The following is a 25,681-nucleotide window of genomic DNA, read 5'->3' on the forward strand; positions in this document are numbered from 1 at the left end:
GAGGCTATCCGAATTGTTGAAAAAAAATCCCGAATATTACACCATGTGGAATTATCGGCGCCGAGTGCTTCAGCATGAATTTTCCCAAGCAGCCCCTGAGGGTTCAACAGAAGCCTACATGGACCGAATCAAGACTCTAATCCAAACAGACCTGCAATTTCTGATTCCACTTCTGCGTAGCTTTCCCAAATGCTACTGGATCTGGAACTATCGTCTGTGGCTTCTGGATGAAGCTAAACGCGTTCTCCCCAGAACGATTGCCCGTAAAGTATGGCAGGAAGAGCTTGCCCTGGTAGGCAAGATGCTTAGTCTGGACAGCCGCAACTTTCATGGTTGGGGTTACCGACGCTTTGTGGTAGAGACTCTGGAGACACTTTCTGCGCAAGAAGATAACGAGAAGAGTATGACCGAGGCGGAATTTGAATATGCAAAGAAGATGATCGGAACCAACCTCTCTAACTTTTCTGCCTGGCATTATCGAACTAAACTGATCCAGCGGTTACTTAGCGAGAAATCAGCGAGTGACGAAGAGCGAAAGCAGATTCTTGATGATGGTACGTAATGCCCCTCATGCAGGTCTGGAAGAGCAAAGAAACGAAAGAAGAAGATAAACCAAGAAGAAACCGCGGGCGCTGTTGACGAGCATTGTTTTTGACAGAGCTGGAACTTATCCATCGTGCGTTGTGTGACCCGTATGACCAGTCATTATGGTTCTACCACCAGAACCTGATGTGTACCTTTGACCCCACGAAGGCAAGCCAGACAATGGCGCCAAATTTGACGAAAGTAGAACGGCTAGAATACATTCGCCAGGAGATTGAGGAAATCCAGGAAATGCTGGATGGGGCGGAGGATTGCAAATACCTGTACCAAGCGCTTATAGACTGCACCCTGTTGGCTGCGAGGGTGGAAGGGACACTACCAGATGGAGCGCAAAAGGCGCAAGTTTTCGAGTGGTTATCTGAGCTGAAGAAGCTGGATCCTCTAAGATCGGGAAGGTGGCGAGAGTTGGAACAGGCGCTGTGCAGTTAAGAGTCCACCCCTTGCCTTGAGTGAGTGGAACTTGTGTATAGGTGAATCGAGATTTGGGAATCGGGATACGGAGAAATCGCGATCCTTGTTCATGATAAGAGAATTTCTCATTTGTCCGTTCCAGCGAGGGAGGTCGAGAGAAAGGCTGGACAGAAGCATGCTAAGACCGAGAATAGGGATGCGTAAACATTGGAGGCGGCGTGTTGTTCCTGGCCAGTTCACTGCTGGGGCCGTGGAGTATGTGCGGTTATGCGTTAGCTCCCCATCCTCGACCAGGGATGCCGCAATGCAGTGAGGTACCACGCAGGGCACCTCCTACTATAAGACCAGCCCGTGAATTGAGGCTAGCAGTGAATTTGGTTGCATTTGGTTGCTTTGAAAACCAGAGTAAGTAATGTCAAAAGAAGCACAGGAGGCATGGGGATAGACGTGGTGCCAAGCTTTCCCCAGGCACTGCTAGACTGCTAATAATAAGACAAATCGGCCTCAGGAGCACAGCTTAGTATTCTTCTTCTTTCTACCAACTCCCCTTCACTGTGCATTGCTCATTGCTCCAATAAATTTTTGACTGTTTTCCAATCCCTGCCTCGTCCTTCGCCTTAAGTATTTCGACCCCGGTCTGGAATTCCATACCACCATCACTGTGTGATTCTCATTCCATCCGCCCCTCAAGCCGCTTCTTTCCCTCCCTAACCATTTCTCGGCCCATCCTCACACATGGAATAATCGTTTGCGAGAACGTCATCTGTCCTTATATCTTGCGCATAATCCTCTTACCGAACTCAGCCCGAATTGAAATCGTGATTGTTTTCATCCCGTCATCCTTGACCCTGGTGGTCCACCCTCAACATGTCCTCCGAAGCAGATAACAGAGACTACCAAGGGGTACGTGAGAGATCCATGCTTCCCGGTTATGCTGGTGTACCACCAGAGAGCTCACAAATTTTTTAATTTGTCTAGGACTCGTTTCATGACTCGTCGGAAACCCCAAACTCGAATAACAACCTTACGCTTTCGATCCCTCCGAGCGCTTCAACTCGCTCGTTGACAGATAGCCCCCCGAGCGGATCTGTTGCAACAACACCCCAATTCACCGATGCCCCCCAACTCCCACAGACGCCGGATGATGATACGAAGAACGAAGGCGAAGCCCATGAGCCTGGCACCGACGGACAGTCTGAAGCCGAGGCAACCCCTCGCAGGCAAAAACCACAGAAATCCCCCTTGTTGACGGCACACCGGCTTTCTACCACATCTCTTGACGACGTGAACCTGGCCAGCAACGTCAACCAGGATGGCCCTCTTGATAATTCCAAGACGGGGCAGGAGGCCGATATAGGCTCCCCTCCCGCGTTGCCGTCTAGAGACTCCACCTCAACACAGAGCTCTCTCCTTCAGGGCTTATCCGGCAGTCTTCCCTCCGTACCATGGGCTCCTCCTCCGCAAAACAAGAACCAGCCCGCGGCTGCACCCCCCCCACCTCCGACTCGAAGAATCACGAGTCCGTTTGCTTGGCTTTCTCGAGCGTCAACAGGGAGCAAGGATGCTGCGGCCCCTTCACAATCCGGGCGACGAAACACTGGTGCTTCCATCTCTACTATTGGTAGCAATTCTGAAGTCGCTGGTCGACTGCAGGATGTGGAAATTGATGGCTCGAGCGTTGGCTCCAAGAGACCACATCGAAATAGTTTGAAGGACCAGTTTAAAATGCTCCGGATGCGGGAGGAGAATCATATCCCGGAAGGTGATGAAGCAAGCGTTGCATCGGGACGTGGGAGTATCAGCCATTCAGCCACAAGCCCACCTCCTAGTATCCCAGAGGAAGGGGAGACCGAAGCCACAGCTGCACCGCCAGTTGCTTCGCCTTCACCTCCACCATCGTCAACAGTCAACCCGAATCTGGCGCCGGGGACAGTTTCAGGATTTTCAACATCTGCGAGTGATGCGGCCGCCCCCGTGGATTGGGAACTATGGGAGCAGCTGGTTAACAATGGCCCACGGGCTCTGAAGGGAACCAATTCGGAAGAGCTGAATGCTGCTATAAAACGGGGAATCCCGCAAACCATTCGGGGAGTTATTTGGCAAATCCTTGCGGATAGTAGAAATCTAGATTTGGAAGAGGTTTACAGAGAACTCGTTGCCCGAGGCACGGACAAGGACAAGTCGCGAGCGAATGGCATGAGCAACGGAAGCCTGGAGAAGGACTCGGTGGCCTCATCGCGTTCGTCTGTTCGCTCAGAGCGCTCCCACTCTGCTGCACCTTCGAACAACAGTTCTTCTCCTAGCCCGTCCCAGGAGCTGGACCCCGAGAAGCTGGCAAAAGAGCAGGCTGCAAATGAAACGGCCAGAAAGAAGAAGGAAAAGGAGGATACAGCGGCACTCCAGAAACTCGAGAAGATCATTCGCCGGGATTTGGGCGCGCGTACGAGCTACTCTCGATACTTTGTCTCACAGGGTAACCAGGAGAGCCTGTTTGGGCTATGTAAGGCCTATGCTTTATACGATGAGGCCGTGGGTTACGCTCAAGGGATGAACTTCATTGCCATGCCGCTACTGTTCAACGTAAGTATCTATATATCACGGGTTTTCATGATTGACTGGTACGGAGTGACTAATTTCGTGATGGTAGATGGACGAGACCGAAGCTTTCACGCTGATGGTGAAACTCATGAATCAATATGGTTTACGGGAAATGTTCATCCAGGACATGCCTGGTTTACATCGCAGCCTATTTATATTTGAGCGATTTCTTGAGGATCTCGAGCCCGCTCTTTATTGCCACCTACGACGACGAGGAGTCAACCCCCAACTGTACGCTACTCAGTGGTTTTTGACCCTTTTCGCTTACCGCTTCCCATTGCAACTCGTTCTTCGCATTTACGACCTCATTCTTGAAGAAGGATTGGAAATCACAATTCTAAAGTTTGCCCTTGCGATCATGAGGCGCAACACAGACGCCCTTCTGGCCATGAAGGACATGGTACCATTGACAACGTTTTTGAAAGATCGGCTGTTTGATGTTTATATTGATAAACAACCTAGCCCATCATCTATCCTCGAATCAGGATTTTTTGGGTCATCAGGTGCTTCCGACAAGGAGATTTACCGTGCTGATATTATGGTCCAAGATGCCTGTGACATCTCACTTGACTCGGCCACAATCAGTGCATATACCGCTGAATGGGAAGAAAAGGAGCGCTTAGAGAAAGAGCGGGAAGCCGAATTGAGCCACCTGAAGTATACTGTGTCTACGCAAAGCGCTCGCATTCGTCTTCTAGAGGAGCAAACAGAAGCATCCGATAAGGAACACGTCCAGCTTGCCTCGGAAGTCGTTCACCTGAAAGTTGAGAATGAGGAGCTCTCGGATTTGAGTGACGCATTGAAGATGCAGGTCAAGGAGCTCAAAGTTGTGGTAGATAAGCAGCCAGCCGAGGTCGAGCAGAAACTCCAAACCGAAATGGATCGCATCATGAAACGTAACCTCGAGGTGCAGAATGAGAACCGCGCCATGGTGGAACAGATGGCGGAAATGGAAAAGGAGCTTGTGACGGCCAAGCTTAGTCACGCTGAGGTAAGACCACTACCATCATACTGTGACTCCTGACGTATACTAATTAACGATTTCTAGATCCACGAGCAATACGAGAACCAAAAGCAGAAGTGGAATGATCTTCGCAAGGCTCTGGACTAGCGATATGCGCAGGTCTTTTACACACAGTTCGTCTGAACGTTGAAAACCTCGCCGATTAATCTCTGGACACCAAACACCGTCTCTCTGTTTCATCTCTAATGTACATTCTCCTGGCTGATAGAGAAGATTGTCTATGGTACTCCTGGATGAGACCCTAGACTCTGACTGTATCATGTTCATGTTTTATATTCTATTTGACCGCGTATATGGTAACGGCCTCGGTTAGACGACCAGCGTGTCATGAATGCCATGTATTTTTCAACGTTCTCTTTTGTTATCTTCTCTGTTTGGTTTTTATGGGGACCACACTCCGCCTCTGAATACGCCATTCTCTTAAAAGAGACTGGGTAGCCAGAAGGAGGAGCATGTAGTCACGGTCACTGTATATCACAAATAGAGCTTGCCATATCAAACCAATCAATAAGTTATTGACATGGAAAGAAAAAAAAGGTTCATTTCTACCTGAAATTCAAGACAGGCAATGTAGATTGTATATCATTCAAATCAAAGCACGCTCTCAAAGAAGGTTGTTAGGACATCCTGCTTCGCGGGGCCCGCAATCGCCTTCAGTGCCTTGTGCGCTTCACACTCCGTATCATAATACTTCATGTCCTCCAAGGAAGCAAACGTCGTCTTCACGGAGAGATTGAATCCCTTGTTGCGTGGGTCTGGGAAAGATGGGCCGGCTGCTGCAGCGAGGATGTATGGTTTTCCGTCCTGTGGATAATTGGGGAACCGCTGCGTTAATAATGCTCTTGTACTAGGTTGGATTGGTAAGGTACCTTGACAGCAGTCTTTGCGAGGATCTTGTATTGCTCAAGGACGCGGTCCCGGGCAGCCTCGTCGGGGATGTTGAAGAGGGTGATGCGTTCGATGGGAGCCATTGTGCGGGGTGGCGGGGTGGATGGGGTTCGGGATGTAGTGCGGGAAGAGAAGAGGCGGCAGGCTTGTTTAGAAAAGACTGTGGATTATAGGTGAGAAATAGGGAGAGAAGGATAAACGAGGTGACGAGGGCTGGTGTATACTTACGTAGTAGTCTGGGTCGCTGATAAATCCGACGGGGTATGAGTGGCTCTTTATAGTAAGACGATGGGTTTACCCGGTTTGAGAGCCTTGTGCGGGGTAGGGGGAAATTGGCTGGCATATTATTAATTTCGATCCATTATACTGCTAGTAAGTTCTCGAGGATCTTGTGCCTGGAGGGACGACGAGTTCGCCGATTACTGTCTGGAATTGTTCCGATATCCGTCGGCAACGGTTACCTGCGGATGTTTTGATTCTATTTACGAATCCACTACTGTAAACTTATATATAGGGCATTAAACATAGTTCCGAGACTTGCCGTTAATGTGTATTCCAATCTGTAATCATTAAACTGCCTAGTTGATAGGGAAAGTATGCACAGTACTCGATGCACTGCATTGTGCTTGTATGTTTGCCAGTGCGGAACAAATCCCAGTTGTCGGGATTATTCCGTCGCGGGTATTCCCTTTTATCGGGCCGTGCGGAATCCCGACATTATTGCTTACTGGCGGCCGGGAAGGCAGTTTGGAGATACTCAGAGTAAATATCGCCATGATACTCGATAATTATGCTTCTATAAACTGGCACTGTTTGTCATCGAGCAGTGGGTGTTCCGAATGGAGTAATCGCATGCGGGCCGAGTGACCATATCTGCGTCGATAAACTCCGAAGTCCCCGTCCCATTTTTGCTGAACGAGATCCGGAGCACAAAGTGTTAAGTATTCGAAACGCCTGATGACTAGAGTCGGTCTTCAACATGACACCGGTCACAGATGTTTCGTGGGTTTCAGACCACAGGCACCCTGTGGTCTGAGTGGTTCCAAATCAACCCATGTCCCAGATCGCGCAGCTCCAGCATATCCAACGGTCTAGAGGGTCGTAAACTTGTTAGAGCCTGGCTGAACAGTTCTTGAGCGACAAGATTTTCGAAGTAGTTGTAGATACCCTCGACCTTGGCCGAATGAAGGGAACCATAAGGAACTCGCCCTAATATCCAAACTAGTCCCTGTAATTTGGTCTAGCATTTAAGCGTCATTCACAGGCTCCGGTCGGTTCTTAAACATAAGCTTGTACTTGACGACCTCAACGATCTCCAGCTGCTCACCAGCATTATCTGAACTTCCCGGTTGCCGTCGTTGGATAATTGCAAGGGGTTTTGGTAGCTTCTTCACTTCGCCCGTCATTCGCTGGTATCTTCCGACATATAGATAAGCTCTTTTCATCCACTTTGTGTCATCTTTCGCAGCTTGCGGCGAGTAGTCCGGGAACATGAGTTTGCCAACTGGGGTCTCGTAAGCGAGCGATGGATCGTTTTGGTTGGGGGAATTGGAAGATTCATCCCCGAATTGTGAATCACCCTGGTTAGGAAGATTTATGGTTCCCTGGAGTTCGAGGAGTGCGAGGCCGGACGGAGTTTGGAGGAGCTGAGGGAGAGAGTTGCGAGTATCGTCGCGCGACGCGGACGCGCGGGGATGGAGGGGAATTGAGGGCATCCTGGGTGCGAGGCGAAGTTGTAATGTCTGCTAATGGCGGGACAGAGAGGCTGTTGGGTTATATGAGTAAGGTTCGAAGAGGAGCCGCGATTTCTGGGATCGAGCAGTTGTGTTGAAAGATATCGGAGTTGAGAGTCGCGAAATCGATTCTTAGCGCGTCTCCACAGAAATTAAGCTGGGGATCTCGGTGATCATAATTAGATACTCGGACCGGAAAATACAAATACAAAGATACCTTTCATAATTTTTATATATAAGATAAGTTAATAACTAGGAAGAACCTCCATGCCTCTCATAGTAATTCTGTCCTAAATTACTACCTTTATCACCCACAAAAAATACATGATTGCTAAGCGATTCCATAGAACGAGTTGCTTCCTGCACGGAACCTGCAGGCTCGAAGTATGTATCGCAGTCAATCATTGGATCACTGTAATCCCGAGAATAGGACGAAGGTGGCACATTGAAGCGATACATGGCACTTGAGCGCACTTGAGCATTGCCCGAAGTGCAATCAACCTACCCGTTGCCTTCGAACACGTCAGATAGCCTATGGGGTGATTCGGCGTCCCCTCTTCGTGGTTTGCGATACCTAGCGAACTGAGGTGTATTCAAACTTGTGTGATGTGCTGGTATATTTCATCTCCGCCTCTGAGATAGGTAGCGCTTCGCTTGCGTATAGGGCTTATTGTAAACCTTCTCTCAGCAGCAGCAAATTCGTACCATATAGAAGTCCCGATGATGATAGGGGAGGCATTAATACGTTTGGCACCGGAAACTGGAGGGATTGATGTCGTGCCCATCGCATAGACTCGACAAGTTCGACAAGGACATTAACCCGTATTTGCATTCGACACGTGGCTATACCGTAGGGTATTAGGAGAAAAGGCTCGAGACTCAGATCGAAAACTCGGGTAAAGAATCGTGTCGACGAGAGCCCAAGACTGATGAGCACACCTGGGGAATAATACACGAAATTTCGTAGCGAAAGCTATCAGGTAGCACTCTTAGAGTAGCAGGCATCTTCAAGGTTATCGAGCCCGCGAATTGCCTCGCGGACCACATCATCATCTGATGCTCCCACAGTACCATGCATCTTCCCATACCGCAAATCGCTCATTTCGCCGACGGTAGTATTGAGATCTGATAAGAAAGTGGTCGCCTCCGTGTCTACTCCAGCGATTTCACTCTCGATGTTGGCGCAAGCCGTCTCCATGGCAGACAAGAGACTTGATACCGAGTGATGATCGCTGGAAGAAGCAGATGTTGGACCGAACAATTGGATATCCATATCCATTTCTCGTTGGTCGTTCAAGTCAGCGCCATCAATGCCAGTTTCTGCCATAGCCTTCCGAAGTTCTGCCTTCTGGCTGGCCCCCTTGCGGACTTCTTTGTCAATGTTCTCACTGACTATGTCCATGTCTTGTTCACGAATCTGCTGCAATTCTCGGTAAAGCACCCGTATATAGGGGTGAGACCGAAGGCGCTTTGGAAATAGCTCAGTGAACTGCTGCAAGGACATGATAGTCGGCAGAGAAGCTGCCGATAGCAGAAAATTACTGAGAATAGAAGATTCTGAAGGTGCCATGGCTCAAGTTTATGGGTTTTGGAGGCTTCTGATAGGCCTTGTCTCAGAAGAATTGCAAATAGACAATAGCAGGTGCAACCCTTGTGAACAATGTGAAGCGTGAGGCTGGGAAATAAGGATGAGACCAATGATGATACCTATGGTAGGCGAAAGGCTTAACACAAGTTAAGAGAGATGATATTGAGGCAGACTAGCGCAGGACAATAATTGCAAGAGCTAACTAGCAAGAAGGGAGAACAGTGTTAAGTTGATGGCGTATGGAAGGATGTTCGGGAGAGCCAGCCCGCTCTGCAAAGTTCGCGATTTTCCTTTTTGGTGAGGCACGCGTAAAGTAGTTCTTCCGCCCTTCTGCTTCCTTTCACCCTCCTGCACTCCCCAACACCCACTCTTCAACAACATAGTCCGCGGTTCTAACACTGTCTTATCTATCTTGACTTGTGACTTGTGTCCTTTGTATCATACGATTGAGACTTCCGAGTCGGTTGTAAGTCTGCCTTGAATCTTGCACGAGTATTAGACCTGGAGAGCCAGAGACTCAACATTTCTTAGGACAAAGCAACGTGCTTGATACCCTGGTCTTGCTGCCACTGTAGCTCTCCAATTGACGAGTTGCTACGCGTGTCTGAAACTTTGTGTTTCCTACTGTACTCGGTGTCTTCCCCTGGATCCGGACCAGGATCATATCTCCCCGAGTTGGGACCGTCATCAACTGAGATTCAACAGCTGTGCTGACACCTGTCACGTCTCTGTACTGCTGACTTGGGATTCGTAATCTCCAAGCCACTACGCACTCGAGTTTCGACTTTGGGCAAGAACCAGCCCTCAAACGTCAATTATCTGTTTGAGAGCTCCTCGCTGCCAGAATGGCACCAGCAGGCCAAACCACTTACCAAAAGGACGAAAGAGTCCTCTGCTTTCATCATGAGATTCTGTACGAGGCAAAGATCCTCGAACTTCGACACACAGATCCGGATGACCGGAAAAGTCCATACGAGTATTTAGTCCATTACAAAGGCTGGAAAAACACGTACGTATCACTTATATTCCTTGAGAACCCATGTATTCTGCTTTCAGGTTTACGAGCCATTTGATTTGATTTACGTTGCGATGCCTTGCCACAAGGGAGGGAGATCCAAGTTCCAACACCCCCTGACTTTTCCCGCGTGGCAGCTCACACCTGTCGGCGGGGAAAATGAGAGCGCGTCAGAATTGAATTTACGGTCCATTGCTAATTCGATTTGAAACAGTTGGGACGACTGGGTGCCTCAAGATCGCCTTCGTAAATTCACGGAGGAGAATAGAGAGTTGGCTACCACCCTTCGTCGGGAGGCTGAGGCTGCGCTTCGCCAGAAGAGCACGAAACCCTCTGTTAAGAAGAGGGGAGGATCCGACCGCAGTTCGGCTCGTGGAAGTGAAGAAAGACAGACGTCCGTTCCAGGCCGAGGAACTAAGAGGGCGAGAGATAATGATGTTGAAAAGGTCTGTTTTCAGATTCCCCATATGAAGCCGCTAAGTGAGGGGCTTTGCGGCCACCGCTACGCGCCATCATGCCATGTATACCAATCATGCTGACTATTTCTGCCTAGGAGGAGAGTTTCTACACCCGGCCATCAGTGAGAATTGTGATGCCAGACAATCTCAAGTCGCTTCTTGTCGATGATTGGGAAAATGTCACAAAAAACCAGCAAGTGGTGGCGTTGCCAGCTAAGAGCTCGGTCAATCAAATCTTGGATGACTATCTCAAGGAAGAGAAGCCAAAGCGTACTGGATCATCTGATCTAGATGTCTTGGAGGAAGTAATCATGGGCGTTCGCGATTATTTCGACAAGTCCTTAGATAAGATTCTTCTCTACAGATTCGAGCGTGAGCAGTATCGTGTTCTCCGTAAGAGGTGGGAGTCCGAGACTGCGGACAAAGGACCCCTTGATATCTACGGCGCGGAACATTTAACACGTCTTTTTGGTATGCCCTCCCATAAGCCGCGCATTTATTTTTTAAGAGAAATGTCCTAACCTGAGTTCTTAGCCACGATGCCCGAGCTCATTGCGCAAACAAACATGGACCTCCAGTCTACTAACAGACTCCGCGAAGAACTCTCAAAGTTCACAATTTGGCTGAGCAAAAATTCTAATAACTATTTTGCAACAAAATACATGACTGCCAGCAACGAGTATGTCGAGAAATCTCGCGGAGTACCGAATCCAACTCCTGGGACTGCCACCTCACGCCTGGTTTAAACGGGGTATTATAAGCTCGACCGCGACGGGTCCAAGTCTTCGATGTTTGCCTTCGATTGTTCCTTTTATTCTTTATTTCTTTTAGTGCGCATTGTAATCGGCCGCCGGAACAAATACGCCAGACGGACGGAATCCTCTTTTTTCTGCACGCATTACTGGGAAACGGTTTCATTTTGTACCAATATATTTATTAGATCGGCGAATTTAGGAAATGGGAGTGCGGCCAACCGCTTTTCAAAACTTTCTAATCTATCTAACCATGGGGTTTCTTGAAAAGGTTTGAGGGAGCCGATAAAAAGAAGAGCTCTTTAAAAAGAAGCGAATATTCACATTTTACAATCGAATCCCATCAAACTGAGAACACTAGGACATATACAGGGTAAACCCAACAACCTGGCACCCTCACCCTATATCACAAACAACTAAATTGACGAGAAGAAACGGGGGAGCAATTGAAAGCAAGCAACTTGCGAAGAGCGTACAAGGTACTGTCCTACGCCACCAGATGCGTAGCATCATCAACTGCACACCGCGCAGCACGCTTCAACTCCGGTTTCCAGTCTGTCTCGCGGTATCTTGTCCATGCGCTCAAGCCCTCGGGGGGCTGGATGCTGAGAGTGTCATACCCCTGTTTGATGATACGGTGGACCTCGCGGGGGCTCAGATTCTTCTTCTGGGCAGCCGGGATTGGAGTCGGGGTTTGGCCTTGGGCGTCCCCGTCTGGGTTGGGTGTGGCTGACTCTGCATTGTGGCCGGTGCCAGGGTTGAACAAGAGAGCGTAGAAATGCGTCGACACAGAAATGAGGGTTTCGACGGCGGCGACATGAATATCCTTGTTTGAGTCGGCGGGTTTGGAGAGCGCGGAGGATGACGCAGTGGTCGAGGGTTTGAGAGAGTAAACGTCACGGAATTTGGCGATGATAGGGCCTGTTTCGACGAGTTTGTAGAAGAGGTCGTCGTAGGAGGCCGGGTCGGGGAGGAATGTGTCGCCTGCTGCGACGCAGAATGCAACGAGATCGACCAGGGAAGTTGTTAATGTGTTTATGTGTGGGCTTGTGGTTAAGTCCGAGATGTATGTGGTAAGGAAGCGCATCAGGGAGAGCAGGGTACGCCAGAGTTCCGACCAGTGGTAATGGAGGCGAATTCTATTCATGGAGAGATAGGTGAGGATACGGAGGAGGATTGCAATTGTGTGGCTGGAAAAATACGTTAGGAAGATAGTCTTGAGAGGGGAAAGTTCGGAAGGGTCATACCTATAGAGCTGGACATCAAGACGACGTCGAAGATTGTGGGAGATGGCATCAACGAGGATGTCAAAAACAGCGGTTGCAAGCACTCTGTCTCCTGTAACGAGGGGGAGATATGGCTGTCTTTGTCGACAGAGGCGGACTTTCCTTTTGCTCTCATCGCTGCAGAGCAGTTTGCAGGTAGTCGAGTCTTCTGAAAGAATCCGCAAAGTGAAAAGGCTGAGTTCAGCATAGTATCCAACCCTCGGAGAGCGGTATGCGTGGTGCAGAAGATAAGAGGTCAGGGAAAGAAAACTCGAGAAAGGCGACTCCTCAGCCTCTTTGTCAGGAGCAGAATTGATCAAATGGTAACCAAAAAGCTTGTTTGCGTTAGTGAAATCATAAGTTGCTAGGAGAATAGCCGCTTGTTTCGCGGGCCTAGCTTCATTAGCGAAAATGCCATGGACACATACAGTCGAAAAAACTGCAAAAGGGAACTTACAAGGCCGCAAACATTTCCTTTGCCTCTTCGGGCGAGGGAGGAGATGGCTTGTCTTTCTTACTCGGCGTCAATACGCCTAATCCAAAATAGATCAACGTTCCCACTAGGGACCAGCCCTCGGGGGAATCGTCCTGTACTGCCACATATCCGTTTCTCAGGGCACCGCATGAGATACCAACTCCTTTTACAATCTTTTGGATACTCGTTTCGTTCACAAAATCATCGAGCCGTAGCTGATATGGATTTTGAAACTCGAATTTGTTGTAGTTGACGAGTAGTCCTAGGAGAAGAAATGGCTCGAAGACTTGCATTGGTGTTTCCGATTCATGCACAAGCTTGAGGTTGTTCGGTTAGCCTTACACATGGTTGCACCGGTTAGAACTATGGAAATCGGGGTGCTAACCTTCATGATCGAAGGAAACAGATCTCGATGAGTGAAGTAGGTCACGAGGCTAGTCTTATAAGCCCCACTCGTCATGGCGACGGCCGTTCGGATGGCCTTGAACCGGATGTCATCTGTAAATGAATTAAGGTACTGCACGTGTTGCGGATAATTGTGACAGGCTAACTCACTGTTGCCGCCGCTGCGGATTATGCCATCCAAGACAGCGACAAAGTTGGATATGACCTGGTCAACTTTGTCGAGACCAGCCAGGACAGTGATGACATCGGAGCTGGGATTTGTGTATTTCTTTTTCAAAATACAGGCCAAAAAGACCGTCAAGGTCTAAAATACGCTTAGAAACTTGAATGCGATCATCTTCATGCTGGGTCGCCTACCTCCAGGGCATACGAGTCCACGGGGCTGGATCCAGACGCAGCTTCTCGAATTCCACGAGCAAAGAGTTGCTGGGTGTTGGACTGAAAGGTGGTCAGCGTTTGATATCTCTAGCACTAATGAAATGTCATGACAGTGTCACAGACCTGGAAGCTGAGCGTCTCATCGGGACTGAGAGCCTCGAGGATGCCATTCAGTTGAGCTCGATCAGGCGGCAATAGGAAGAACTCCCTCCAAAATCCTTCCGAGGGTTCAACATAGTCAGCGCGCTATACATGATTAGCAGATACTCTTTTTTTTTCTTTTAAGGATGGGCCTCGGCCGCAAAGGGTGGGGTACATGAAATAGGTTTTCATATAGTTGGACAATCTTAGGCTTGAAAGTTTCCGGTCTACTTTGCTGCGTTAAGGGGGATTCCATGGCGGTAGACATGGTCCACCATTGCAGGAATTGAGCGAGAAGAAGGATGAAGGGAGACGGCAACGAAGGAATAAAAAATTATTATGCCGTCCTCGACTCCATTGAATGATTTGGGTTGTTTGCAGATAACAACCACCACATCACTGTCTCAGGAACGGCCACATGTGACATACGCCCTGGACCCCAGCCTTACGTGTGGCTTGGATTCGAGCCACATCTTGGCACCTGCTCTCAATGGGCTTAGTCATATTATAGTCACCTGATGTTGCCACTGCCTTTCTGCCTCAGGCACAAAACGCATTATTAATGGTCCCAGTTGCGAGGACCGCGAAGCTCTGCAAGAAGCTCAAAACAAAGATATTAATGTGGGTGGGAAACTGGTCTGATCTAGCTTGAGGTTTCAGATGCCACAATAGTTAATAATATTCGCTGTCATAAGCTGAATTCCAAGGGCTAGAAAAGTGGCGCCATACTTGACTGTGTAGAAACACCTTGATGGTGATTGGTGCACCCGGGTACTCTGCACTGGCGCTGTCCCCGTTTTAACCGATCCCGCCGCCGACAACTGCTGGGAGTTTTCCGCCTCCAAAATACATCACGAACTGTTCTCAAACTACGTTGCAGTTTCAATCTCTGACCCATATACCACATGAGCACTCGATAATTGCCTCTTTTTACATATCATAGATTCATCTTCTCATTGTTCTTTTGTTTTTTTGCTTTCCGCACATCATGTCGCTCTGCAGACCAACGATGAATTCGCCGGTGACATCATCCGCCTTCCTCCGTTGTGTGAAACAGCCATCTAGCATACGCATGGCACCGAAGTACCGTCTGTTCTCATCATACGGGAATGCCTACCGGTCCTCAAAGCGTGATATGCAGACAGCCACGGCATACCGACCGCACACTCTACCTTCGACTTTCCCGATACCACCAAGCCCTGGATCTAAGGATTCTTCTGTCGCCGCGGACTTCCTTCCTCCTAGCGAACCTGCTAAGGCTCGTCAAGAAACACAAAGCGCCGAGCAAAAGACCGATGCTAGCAAAGGCGAAGCTCAGAAATCGAAACCTGTTGAATCCACTCCCGCTACTTCCAAGACCTCTGAGAAACCTCGCAGAAAGCTCCGTCCTCGCAAGGCGGCCATGAAATTGACGCCAATCGCAATCGAACAACTAAAGAGCATGTTGTCTCAGCCTGATCCAAAATTCATTCGAGTCGGTGTCAAAAACCGTGGCTGCTCCGGTCTCTCCTACCATCTGGAATACGTGGAGAAGCCTGGTACTTTTGACGAGGTTGTCGAGCAGGAGGGAGTAAAGGTCCTCATTGATAGCAAGGCATTATTTAGCATCATTGGCAGTGAGATGGACTGGCAAGAAGATAAATTGAGCGCGAGATTTGTATTCCGCAATCCTAACATCAGTGAGTATCCTTGGTTGGAGTCTACTTGATAAGACCGGACCGCTAACGCAATATACAGAGGAGGAATGCGGCTGTGGCGAATCATTCATGGTTTAAACTTGTATCCCCCCTAAATTCTCGTCCCAACATGATTCTTCCAACAGTCGTGTCACTTGGTGCATTGGATGGCGTTTCTGGATAGTGAACTTTTTTTTATGATTCCCGGGATATTTATCCCAACACCTGTATAACAAATACATAGGGCTCTGCTGCTCCGGAGCCTCTGCTTCCAAACGGCGTGATCCCTTTATATGTCAACTATCTATCATTAAGCGTATCGCTAACTATAGAACCGTCATGAAATTCTATTATAATTACATGAAGAGCGAAGATACTCAACCACCTTATAAATAGACCGTATATGGTTTGACGTGTTATATTTATTGACTCCAGGATTCTGTTTCTCTCGGCGCTCTCGAATGAGATTGGCCATATTAGTGGAACTGTAGGATAGACGGCTTGTAACTATAGAGACACGTAAGAAAGGGAAGTAAAGAAGGGTACCCGGGAAAATGAGACACCAGTGCAGTAGACCACCATTGCAACCTAGATCAGAAAAAGAAAGATCCTAGTCTGAAACCTCTCAGGCTGCGAAGTTCGTTGATTCCCCAAGCTGGGGTTGTTCTTTCACTGGACTCGATATCACGTGGCGCCATTATCATTGTCAAGGCAACCTGACCGCACCCCCATTATCTCCCACCGTCAAATAGACATCACTCAAAAGATGAAATCTCGGCTATAATATACCTTAGGAACGGAATTAAATGAGACATGGCAACGCCACCAAACGTCTTATCTCCCGCGCCCCCGGCGTTGGAGGATGACACGCTCTTCCTCACAGTCCGCTTCTCTGCATCCATACCAGACCTGCGCCTTGACATCGATTACCCAGAAACCACCACGAGTGCAGGACTCAAACAGGCAATCCGCGCTCGTCTCCCAACAAGTCTATCCTCCCATCGTCTCCGTCTGATCTACGCCGGTCGTGGTCTCGAAGACATAACCCCTCTCGCAGTCTCTCTCAAACTACCACCTCCACCTACCCGATTTCCCAGGTCAACATTGAACCCAGACAATGATGCAAACACAGAAAATACCAACCAAAAGTCCACCACTACCAAATCGGACAAGGGAAAAACACCCGTCCGCGAACCACCTCGTCTCTACGTCCACTGTTCAATCGGCGACATCACCTTAAGCGCTGCAGACCTTGCAGCCGAAGCCGCTGCTGTTTCGACACTACAAAAGGATCATCAAGACTCGCAAGAGTCAGACAATGAAGGGACTGCTGAGAAATCTGGCCCCGACCAGCAGCGCCATGACCAACCCTCTTCTACAGTTCCTGCACCCCGAGGCTTTGATCGATTAGTCTCAGCCGGGTTCACAGCAGCCGAAGTCACGGCTCTCCGGTCCCAGTTCATGGCTATCCTGTCTGTCTCTAGGACGCCGGACACGATGCCAAGTGGGACGGAACTGCATGAGCTTGAGGACCGATGGTTGGACGAGGGCTCATCCTCGATGGCGACAGGCGGCGCGATCGCGGGCGGAGAAGGGGTCGCTTTCGGCGACGATGATGGTGGCTTTGGGACCAGTTCGAGAGGCGCAATTGACGATATGCTTTGGGGTGCTGTGATGGGATTCTTTTGGCCTGTTGGTTGTGCAATGTGGTTGCGGAGGGAGGAGGGAGTTTGGAGTTGGCGGAAGGGATTGGCGGTCTTTGTGGGCGTTGTGGTCAATATTGCGTTTGGCGCGATGCGGATTATGAACTGATGACCCTCTGTGTTGGCTTCAATTATAGGTAGGAGCTGTTTTGAGGTTGTTACGTTTTCTACGATTGGATGATTGCTCACGTCTATGATACCCCCCCTTTTTTTAAATTACTTCTAGCAGCTTAGCGACGAGCAAATGGAATCGAAAATTTATCAGTAGAACTTTGGTAATTAGTAGTGTATTATCATGGAAAGCTCGACAATTGATGCTATCATACAACGTTCCGCGGTTAACGCGAGAGGAAACGAGAGTAAAGTCAACATAATCGAATGGAAAGGATTTAACGCCCGCTAAAACCAATGTCTAACTGAACTTGCTGTAGATAACAGCGAAAATCAAAAGAATCAGAACCGTGATTATGGCAATCGTGATTACCCGATTCGTAGCCATCCTGTACAAGACGGAGACGTTAGTACCAAGTCCGGAGTCGAATAACAATAATCAGCACAAGAATAAAGGGCGACAGTACCTACGGGCCATTCCCCTCAGAGTCTTGATACTTGTGTCAACATATCCCTCGCTCTCGTGCAACATTCCGCCTGTATGCTCGATAGTCTCTCGCTGCACACGTAAGTCAGCCAAAACGTTGGCGCCAACGCCTTCCGTCTCCAAAGCGATCCGCTGGCTCTCTTGTAATCTCGCAGAGCTTCGTTCTAAGCGGTCGGTCCCGGAAAGAAGTTGCTGTCTCTGCTCCAAATGCTCATCCTGTGGATCGTCGGTGTAACGATCGCCAAATAGCGCTTTTCGGTCATCGGAAAGCGCTTTTAGTCTGCGCCTCGCCTCATCAACATCAGTGGAGTAGTTGCGGAAGCGAGTATTGACTTTCGACCTTGCTGCGCTGGGAATATTCTGTTTCTCCAGACGAAGTTGATCCAACTGCGGGGGCGTCAGCTCACATGCAAACCTCATTTGTATGACGCTGAGTTTAATAATAAAAAACGCATGTCCTACTCACCAACTCTGTTGCCTCTTCTAGTGCGGTCTCCGCTTGTCGGATGGTTGAGTTGCGTTGCTCGCCGCTCAGCTCCGCGATCTGGTCGAGTTTCTGGTTCAGATCAGCTTGGACGAGGTTCAGCTCCGTCTCATAACTGCTGAACATCTCAGAGCCAGCGTCCGTATCGAGAGGGCTCGACATTGTGATGTGATAGGCAGAAATCTGTTATGATTGTGGTAGGGAGGTTGAGGTTCTGGTGCTGAAGCTCAATCAACCTCGGCGGTGATAAGAAGGCGGAGGCTGGCAGCCAGTGCTGATAACTGGTGTGGGACTGTGGACACTCGAGCAAACAACTCGAAGGCAAAGTATACGTAAGTTTGGACGCTCGATAGGAATGGAGAAGCGGATTGCGAAAATCAATGGAGATAAGCAGGGGCGACGGCGACGATGATGGTTGAATCTGGAGGCCTACCGGTACGGCTTGCATTCAAGGCCAGAGCCACGTGATTGCCCGCCAACGGCGTTCCTGTACAGATCCGCCGGGAACCTAGACTTGGACTTCATCTTGAACGCCGCCACGCCAGCACTGTTTATTCTTGCTCATTGCATGATTCACTCTTATCTGAATTATTTGGTGCGGATTATATATTATATTATGAAGCGAAGATGACTGAAGTAATGGAGGTCACCGGAGCCATTAGTCCTCATTAACCGCCCAGCTCACACTGCCTCTTGAGGGGATTTAGCCAAGCTGCAGGGTCTGGATGCCGTGACACACTTCCCAATGCCACGCATGACATACGTCTACAATACCGGTCTCAGTCCGCATGCCTTTTCCCCCGTAGTAGAATAGACCGATTTCGTCAGGCCTGCCCATCATCTGATACGTTTAGTCTCTCCAAGGTTGCATACTACTGCAGCTTGTGCAGCTAAGCCTGACCCAATCGCCTATGGTTTTGCGGGATTTACTCGTCTCTTCTTCTCGGTCTATTTCCTCAAATTTCCCTCATTTCTTAGATACTAAGCTAGAGCCATTTCCCACATCTTGTCCTCCGTGCGGAGATAAGTTGTTGAGGGGGGTTGACTGAGGTGGAACACTCCCAAAGTTGGCTCCTAGAGTTTTATATAGTTTGTGCTCTGGCTTGTCTTGCTACGCTCTACCGGCCTCTCTCACTTGGATAATCGACCTCATAAACACTATTACCGATGGCGATATCTAAACCTCGGAAGGTTGCTATTGTAGGTGGTGGCCTCACGGGAGTCGCCTCCTTCTGGGCTCTACAAGGATCTTGTCTCGATGTCCACTTATTCGAAGCCTCGTCCGCACTTGGTGGCCATATGAAGACCTTGCTGCTGGAAAATAGTGGCAATAAGATCCAAGTCGACATGGAGTTGCCGACATTCAACCCAAATGCCTGCCGTTAGTACCATTCTCAAGCACTTGTTTTCAGGCTAACCCATGTCCAGCCAACCTCACCTCTCTACTTCGCTGTCTGAGGATTCCTACAACAGCTGTTCCATTTTCCTTTGGCATCGTCGACGATACCTCTATCTTCAAATGGCATATCAGCATCTTGAAAAGCATTCTTCTTTGTCCCCGGATACTGTGCAAGTTCGAGACTTACCGACTATTGTTAGACGTTCTCAGTCTAAGATTCCTGGGGGATGATGTGCTGACCCAACCGGCCGTTGAGGGTGCAGATATGCAGGCTTCGACTGAGAGTTATCTTCTAGACAAGGGATACTCTGATGGATTTCGGGACAGGTATCTCACCCCATTGCTTTCAACACTGTGGAGAACGAATGTGGGGAGGTTTCTCTCAAGTCTGCCCGTCAAGGCACTGGTCCATTCTTTGAGCGACCATCAGCTCCTTTCCACGTGTGATACAATACCAAAATGGCGGCGTATTGATCCTGGAGTGAGATATCTCATTGAGGCGATGGCTAAGGACTTCCCACTTGAAAAACTGCATTTTCAGACAAAAGTGAACGAGATTATGCGACGTTCTAAATCACAGTATGACCTTGTAACGTCCGAAGGGAAACATTCGCACTTCGATCATATCATACTCACAGTCGACGGGCAAGAAATTCTCCGATTACTGGGATCGGCTGCAACTGCCGAAGAAAAGGATATCCTGCGGTGTCTAGGAGTGACTAAGAATATCGCAGTTCTACATTCAGATGCCCATGTAAGCCAATCCGCTGTTTAAAGGACCCCTTAATGCCCTAGAATGCCACCAAGTCCAGTACTACGTTTTCCACTCCTGCTAAGATATGGATCGGTTTATAGCCAACTACCTATGATTCTGCACCTGGCTATAATTTCATCATGGCATCACAAGATTATCCGCAACGGGGTTTCGTACCTCCCAAGTCTTGCTTGAGATACGACGTCAATGTACTCCAAGACGTTCCCGCATCGCGTTTTGGCGATATATTCATCACTTTGAACTCCGTCTCACCACCTCACCCCAGCCTCGTTCAGGGAGTATGGGAGTTTACCGAACCTGAACCTTCCGCAGCATCACTTGATGCACAGTCGCGCCTTATTTCCATACAAAACACACGAGGCCTAAACTACGGCTTTTATTGGACAGGCCGTGGACTCTTGGAGGATGCGTTAACTTCTGGCCTGAAACTGGCTGTAGGCCTCGGAGCTACTGTCCCTTTTCATGTCGTCTTCCATCCGCAACCTTTGGACACGACGGAGTTCTTATATAGACACTCGGGACTTCGACACAATCTGGTCAAGACAATCCTGCAGGCAATTCGTGCGCTGGTTCTTGCAGTAGAGATCGTTTTGATATTACTAGGACGGATCCACACCCCTGGTTCCAAGGCTAGAGCCCGCGTTAACCTTTCCAGAGCAATCAGGACCTGAATTCTGAATGCTCAGGACGGGGCCTAACAGCCTTGGAAGAATATTTCAACTTTTTGGAATAAAAGCAATTAGAAGATATTAAACCTTGACATCAACGTGATATTGTTTCTAAGAAAAAGCCGAAACTTCGCCTTTCCAGTACATAAACCCAAACAACCCATAAGACATGGTATACATATTACTCGGTTAATTCTTCATTTGTTTCTAGGCCACCCTTTGCGCCCCGTTGCCCTGCTTCTCTTCGACGGCAAGGCGTACCCAAGCATTTCAAATCCCTTATCGCAAATTTGATGTGAATTAAAGGAACTTTTCGCTGTCCTGGCTCACGATCACTGCACTCCGCTTCGCATCCAGGAAAAGGTCCTCGCATTCAGCCACATCTGCCTCCTCAATTCCTCCAGGTCGCCCATTAACTCGCGCAAGGATGCTGGCTGGCGTTAGGAGTTGTAGGGCATAACGCAGACTAACTTTGCTGCCGTGCTCGGAAACCTTTTCAAGAGCGGGATCGGTGATGTTGAGCCCTTCTGTCTTGGCGCGGAGACGGATGATAGTCTTAATTTCGTCGGGGGAGTACGGGTGGGTGGGGATGATGAGTAGACGAGCGAGAAGATCGGGGGGGATACCGTGTGCGGCAGCAATGTCGTCGGTGCCGCGGATGACGGTGTGGCCGCGATTTGAGGCGAGGATGACAATGGGGGATATCGAGGATTCTAGGGCTCGGTTGAGATATGTGAAACATTCGATGTCCAGCATATGGACCTGTGACTTGTGTTAGCGAAACAACAAAACTAATGGAGAGAAATAATGCGGCAAACGAACTTCATCAATGAATAGGACACCGGGAACCAGCTCTGCAACACCCTGATCGATGTAGCGGTTCACTACCTTGTTGATCTCCTGCCGCAGTTTGTCCGTGATCTCGGTCTTCTTTGGCTTCATGAGCTGTCCCATCATGCTCATGACGTCTTGGCCTCCTTGCGGCCGAGCGTTAGCAATGTCCAGGTCATGCAGTGTCACATCCTGCACAATTTCCTTCTTTTTGTGAACCTCGCCCTTTGGCACCGGAACGTACTCCTCGGCTTCGAGGTCAAATTCAGTCGCATAAGCGTCAGATCGACCCACTCGCTTGCAGGCTCCGGTGTTCGCTTCGATGTAGATGACGTCTCCAACAGTGACGCGCTCTTTTTGGATGGCTTCGTAGATACTTGGGTCCAGGCGCAGCTTCTTAGTTCCCTTTGCGGACTTCAGCCCAATAATCAAATGGCTGATTGTGCGGCCATATCCTCCTAGTGGATTCTCTGCCTCCTGGGGTGTGAGTTCTGTGACTTCACCTTCGTATACCTCCTTTGTTTCCCGCACACGCAGACCTAAACGAAATATGTTAATTGCTTGAGCTCATCTTCGACACCAATGGGTGCGATCCATACCAATCGCTCTCCGGAAGTTCTCCATAAGGGCTTCAGTTTTCTTGACCTCAGCAGAGTAGATCTCACTGCCAACAATTGGGCAGAATGGAACCTTCGTCCCCAGCTCCTGAGACACAGACAGCGCAAGAGCAGTCTTTCCAGTCCCTGGGCCACCCGCAAGAAGTACAGCCCGGCCTGCCATTTTCTTCGCCTTAATCAAGTCCACCACAACACCAGAAGCCTATTTTCGAAATTAAATTAGTTAAACCGTACATTTGAAAGATAGCTTAAAATAGCGTCAAGCAAAAGGGTTTGTAGTGTTGCGCACCTCTCGGGCAGACGCCTGTCCAACCCATCCATCACCGGAGGTCTCTGCAGATCCATCCGAACGTAACCCCAGGCCCTTGATGTGTGTGTGGGCAGCTGTTCTGTTGTCGCGCGAATTGCCCTTGACTTCACTGATCTGAACCATGGCGAAGGAGGGATGCGGCCTCGATCAAAAGGACGCGGTAGGGACTAATTGAGATAAGCAACTGATTCGATAGGAATTCGTGCGAGTGATCAAGAAGAAGAAATTATTGAACTGTTGATAACGAGGAAATTGATGGTCGGCCAGCAGGTCTGGCAGCTGTTGCGGAAATCCGTTCATTATTATGCCAAGGCGGTCAGCCCAACTCCAAATTCTTCCAACCAAATCGTTCCAGCCTCATCCACGGCGGACTTCGACTCGCATCAACTTCCCCTGTTGTGTTCCAGCGTTCCTGATTGCCAATTCAGAAGCGGCTGGCAAACTTGCCGATATATTTCAGAATGACTCTTCCGTCCTCTTTCTCAGCGGCATTCCGGAGTCTGTCCCTGACAGCTTCAAAACGAGCCTTCTCTACAACACGACCAACGCAGAAACTCCCAAAGTTACCGGACTACATCCCGCCTTATCCGTATAGCCCGAATTACACGTACCGACAATCGAACACAGGTCTCTACGGAGGAACAACAATCCAATTCGGAAACAAGATCTCCCAGGGCCGGAACGAAGGGAAAACGCGGCGATTCTGGAAACCCAACGTTCGACGAAAGAAGATATGGAGTGATGCGCTGGAGGATTTCCTTTTTATCAAGGTTACAAGGAAGGCTTTACGAACCATCCGGAAGGCAGGGGGGCTCGATAATTACCTGTTGGACGATCGACCTGCGCGAATCAAGGAGCTAGGAGTCTTTGGGTGGAAACTTCGATGGCAAGTGATGCAGACGGACAAGATTCAAGAACAGTTCCGAAAGGAAAGAAAACGTTTAGGCCTGCCAGAACCACCGACCTTTGAAGAGTGGGTGAAGCAGAAGGAAGCCGAAATCAAGACGCAAGTGGAGGAGCACACCAACATTGCGGAACTCACGAAGCCGACCTACAACGAAAAGAATTATTAGCGACAATTCGCAAAGACAATATTCCCCGAGTGGCTGTTGGGTGTTTGTATTATATCATAATTGCCGGACATTGATCCCGGAATTATGGGACTTTAGAATCTGTCAGGCTTTTGCGCGATTCCTCATTAGCTTTTTCTCTTCTGGTGTATTTATACTCTACGAGATCACATTTTCTCCACCAATGCTCATAAACATTTACAATACACGCGTACGATTCCTTTTCCTGAGGGCCGACTACCTGAAACATCGGCTGTTTTCCAGCCCCCGGTCCAACGATGATCCTAGGTGTCATTTTCCGCATCCGGTAGTATTATGTACAAGTACCGTCACATTCAAAACTCCAGCACTCTGCAACTTCCTTAGAGGCCAGGGAGTACAGAATAATGAGATGATTGATTGAATACTCGATCACTATGCAATTTGCTGTGCCTCCAAAAAAGAGCTTTGCAGCTCCTCCCTACGCTCGTTCTTCACTCCTCACCTACCAGCGTCGCAAACAATTTAAAGCGGTTGCGATGCTGGGCATCGCCCTCATCGCTGTATTCTTCCTCTTGTCGCAAATCTTCTATGTCAGCACAGGCACTGCTGCTGCTCCAATTGGGACTGCGGGCGTCGTTATTGTTACGGTGCTAGATCGGACCTCTCACAGCGACACTTATCTACAGAAGATCATCAAGAACAGAGAGGACTACGCTGAGCGACATGGTAAGTCTTATAGGACTGCATTTCATGAATGAAGTAATTTATTCCCTAATGTTCTAACGAACGAACCTTTTTCCGCCGGCAGGCTATATAAACTTCTTCGCCAACCTATCCGACTACGACCCATACATAGGACTTTCCCCGCGGAGCTGGGGTCTAGTCCCCGCAGTGAGACATGCAATGGCGACACATCCCTCGTCAACCTACTTCTTCTACCTAGATACGCATGCGCTATTTATGAACCCGGCCGAATCACTCGAACACCGCCTATTGAGCAAACACCGGCTCGAATCCCTAATGCGCCGGGACGTCTCCGTTGTACCACCAGATAGCATTATCAAGACCTTTGCCCATCTCCGCCCCGAGGATATTGACCTCATGGTCACGAACGATGCAGAGGACTTGAATACAGGGAGCTTTGTGCTTCGACAAGGGGAATTTGCCAGCTTCTTCCTTGACACATGGTTTGATCCTCTGTACCGAAGCTATAACTTTGGGAAGGCCGAAACTCACAGCTTGGTATGAATACGATCCTATACTATACTTTACGTCCCTCAATTCCCTCCCCTGACCCTCGCTGGATTAACTAACCGTGCCCTGATTCACCAGGAACATATTGTCCAATGGCATCCAACGGTTATGGCTCGATTGGCCTTAATCCCCCAGCGAGTCATCAATGCCTATAGCAAGGACTCGGCTAGTGCCTCCGTTGACGGCACTTACAAGGATGGGGATTTAGTCATTCGATTCTTTGGATGTGACACTGATCCCAATCGGAATTGCGAGCGGGAGATGGATCCTTATTACAATTTGTGGGCGAAGAGGTTAACGATTGAGTAATTGCATTTGATGAGATTTTTTATGATGCTCTCTCAGGTATTCCTGCGCATAGAATGCCGACAAATCAGCATGCAGGCATGTTTGGACCCTTGTATCTCTCAAGCGTTGAACGTTTCTCATTTCCTTGTATAGAGAGACCGCTCTTAGTTCAATAATACTATTCATTAATAATTATCAGCGGGTCGCGTTCTGGTAACAAATTGGAGTAAAACACTTTTGCAATCAGCAGACATCACTTGGGTGATACCCCTTTATTTGGTATGGTGGTATA

General features: G+C 49.0%; 14 protein-coding genes across 14 annotated transcripts; 8 read left to right on the forward strand and 6 right to left on the reverse strand.

The window, feature by feature from the left end:
- Nucleotides 1-43: 43 nt before the first annotated feature.
- On the forward strand, nucleotides 44-1,032 carry APUU_21075S (Rab geranylgeranyltransferase BET4; the record flags this gene model as incomplete). The annotated part of the gene is made up of 2 exons (XM_041699787.1): nucleotides 44-554; nucleotides 659-1,032. 2 exons carry the CDS (start codon nucleotides 44-46, stop codon nucleotides 1,030-1,032), a joined length of 885 nt encoding a protein of 294 aa, XP_041552837.1.
- An 849-nt stretch (nucleotides 1,033-1,881) lies between these two features.
- On the forward strand, nucleotides 1,882-4,723 carry GYP5 (putative GTPase activating protein (Gyp5); the record flags this gene model as incomplete). Its single annotated transcript, XM_041699788.1, has 4 exons — nucleotides 1,882-1,917; nucleotides 1,993-3,594; nucleotides 3,662-4,603; nucleotides 4,661-4,723. 4 exons carry the CDS (start codon nucleotides 1,882-1,884, stop codon nucleotides 4,721-4,723), a joined length of 2,643 nt encoding a protein of 880 aa, XP_041552838.1.
- Nucleotides 4,724-5,227: 504 nt separating this feature from the next.
- APUU_21077A (Dabb family protein) lies at nucleotides 5,228-5,867 on the reverse strand (the record flags this gene model as incomplete). The annotated part of the gene is made up of 3 exons (XM_041699789.1): nucleotides 5,228-5,440; nucleotides 5,506-5,684; nucleotides 5,753-5,867. 3 exons carry the CDS (start codon nucleotides 5,865-5,867, stop codon nucleotides 5,228-5,230), a joined length of 507 nt encoding a protein of 168 aa, XP_041552839.1.
- Nucleotides 5,868-6,771: 904 nt separating this feature from the next.
- Nucleotides 6,772-7,239, reverse strand: APUU_21078A (Ctf8 family protein; the record flags this gene model as incomplete). Its single annotated transcript, XM_041699790.1, has 1 exon — nucleotides 6,772-7,239. One exon carries the CDS (start codon nucleotides 7,237-7,239, stop codon nucleotides 6,772-6,774), a length of 468 nt encoding a protein of 155 aa, XP_041552840.1.
- Nucleotides 7,240-8,233: 994 nt separating this feature from the next.
- On the reverse strand, nucleotides 8,234-8,827 carry APUU_21079A (Cnl2/NKP2 family protein; the record flags this gene model as incomplete). The annotated part of the gene is made up of 1 exon (XM_041699791.1): nucleotides 8,234-8,827. The coding sequence occupies one exon, from the start codon at nucleotides 8,825-8,827 to the stop codon at nucleotides 8,234-8,236; it is 594 nt and encodes a 197-aa protein (XP_041552841.1).
- Nucleotides 8,828-9,690: 863 nt separating this feature from the next.
- On the forward strand, nucleotides 9,691-11,064 carry EAF3 (MRG family protein; the record flags this gene model as incomplete). Its single annotated transcript, XM_041699792.1, has 4 exons — nucleotides 9,691-9,854; nucleotides 10,075-10,306; nucleotides 10,414-10,789; nucleotides 10,853-11,064. The coding sequence occupies 4 exons, from the start codon at nucleotides 9,691-9,693 to the stop codon at nucleotides 11,062-11,064; spliced, it is 984 nt and encodes a 327-aa protein (XP_041552842.1).
- Nucleotides 11,065-11,557: 493 nt separating this feature from the next.
- APUU_21081A (ARMH3 family protein) lies at nucleotides 11,558-14,002 on the reverse strand (the record flags this gene model as incomplete). Its single annotated transcript, XM_041699793.1, has 8 exons — nucleotides 11,558-12,260; nucleotides 12,318-12,728; nucleotides 12,793-13,127; nucleotides 13,196-13,308; nucleotides 13,366-13,519; nucleotides 13,573-13,653; nucleotides 13,717-13,839; nucleotides 13,910-14,002. 8 exons carry the CDS (start codon nucleotides 14,000-14,002, stop codon nucleotides 11,558-11,560), a joined length of 2,013 nt encoding a protein of 670 aa, XP_041552843.1.
- A 720-nt stretch (nucleotides 14,003-14,722) lies between these two features.
- Nucleotides 14,723-15,509, forward strand: isa1 (Fe-binding Fe/S cluster assembly protein ISA1; the record flags this gene model as incomplete). Its single annotated transcript, XM_041699794.1, has 2 exons — nucleotides 14,723-15,413; nucleotides 15,472-15,509. 2 exons carry the CDS (start codon nucleotides 14,723-14,725, stop codon nucleotides 15,507-15,509), a joined length of 729 nt encoding a protein of 242 aa, XP_041552844.1.
- Nucleotides 15,510-16,223: 714 nt separating this feature from the next.
- On the forward strand, nucleotides 16,224-17,222 carry APUU_21083S (DSC3 family protein; the record flags this gene model as incomplete). Its single annotated transcript, XM_041699795.1, has 1 exon — nucleotides 16,224-17,222. One exon carries the CDS (start codon nucleotides 16,224-16,226, stop codon nucleotides 17,220-17,222), a length of 999 nt encoding a protein of 332 aa, XP_041552845.1.
- A 303-nt stretch (nucleotides 17,223-17,525) lies between these two features.
- APUU_21084A (v-SNARE protein VTI1) lies at nucleotides 17,526-18,357 on the reverse strand (the record flags this gene model as incomplete). The annotated part of the gene is made up of 3 exons (XM_041699797.1): nucleotides 17,526-17,613; nucleotides 17,692-18,098; nucleotides 18,178-18,357. 3 exons carry the CDS (start codon nucleotides 18,355-18,357, stop codon nucleotides 17,526-17,528), a joined length of 675 nt encoding a protein of 224 aa, XP_041552846.1.
- A 1,005-nt stretch (nucleotides 18,358-19,362) lies between these two features.
- Nucleotides 19,363-21,040, forward strand: APUU_21085S (uncharacterized protein; the record flags this gene model as incomplete). The annotated part of the gene is made up of 3 exons (XM_041699798.1): nucleotides 19,363-19,576; nucleotides 19,624-20,348; nucleotides 20,450-21,040. The coding sequence occupies 3 exons, from the start codon at nucleotides 19,363-19,365 to the stop codon at nucleotides 21,038-21,040; spliced, it is 1,530 nt and encodes a 509-aa protein (XP_041552847.1).
- A 297-nt stretch (nucleotides 21,041-21,337) lies between these two features.
- On the reverse strand, nucleotides 21,338-22,918 carry rvb1 (RuvB family ATP-dependent DNA helicase pontin; the record flags this gene model as incomplete). The annotated part of the gene is made up of 4 exons (XM_041699799.1): nucleotides 21,338-21,799; nucleotides 21,860-22,407; nucleotides 22,468-22,687; nucleotides 22,775-22,918. 4 exons carry the CDS (start codon nucleotides 22,916-22,918, stop codon nucleotides 21,338-21,340), a joined length of 1,374 nt encoding a protein of 457 aa, XP_041552848.1.
- A 338-nt stretch (nucleotides 22,919-23,256) lies between these two features.
- Nucleotides 23,257-23,868, forward strand: MRPL24 (mitochondrial 54S ribosomal protein bL28m; the record flags this gene model as incomplete). Its single annotated transcript, XM_041699800.1, has 1 exon — nucleotides 23,257-23,868. The coding sequence occupies one exon, from the start codon at nucleotides 23,257-23,259 to the stop codon at nucleotides 23,866-23,868; it is 612 nt and encodes a 203-aa protein (XP_041552849.1).
- Nucleotides 23,869-24,281: 413 nt separating this feature from the next.
- APUU_21088S (putative alpha-1,6-mannosyltransferase subunit) lies at nucleotides 24,282-25,410 on the forward strand (the record flags this gene model as incomplete). The annotated part of the gene is made up of 3 exons (XM_041699801.1): nucleotides 24,282-24,573; nucleotides 24,656-25,089; nucleotides 25,180-25,410. 3 exons carry the CDS (start codon nucleotides 24,282-24,284, stop codon nucleotides 25,408-25,410), a joined length of 957 nt encoding a protein of 318 aa, XP_041552850.1.
- Between the last annotated feature and the right edge of the window lie 271 nt (nucleotides 25,411-25,681).

This window comes from Aspergillus puulaauensis, chromosome 2 (assembly GCF_016861865.1).
Source record: "Aspergillus puulaauensis MK2 DNA, chromosome 2, nearly complete sequence".
Classification (NCBI taxonomy): domain Eukaryota; kingdom Fungi; phylum Ascomycota; class Eurotiomycetes; order Eurotiales; family Aspergillaceae; genus Aspergillus; species Aspergillus puulaauensis.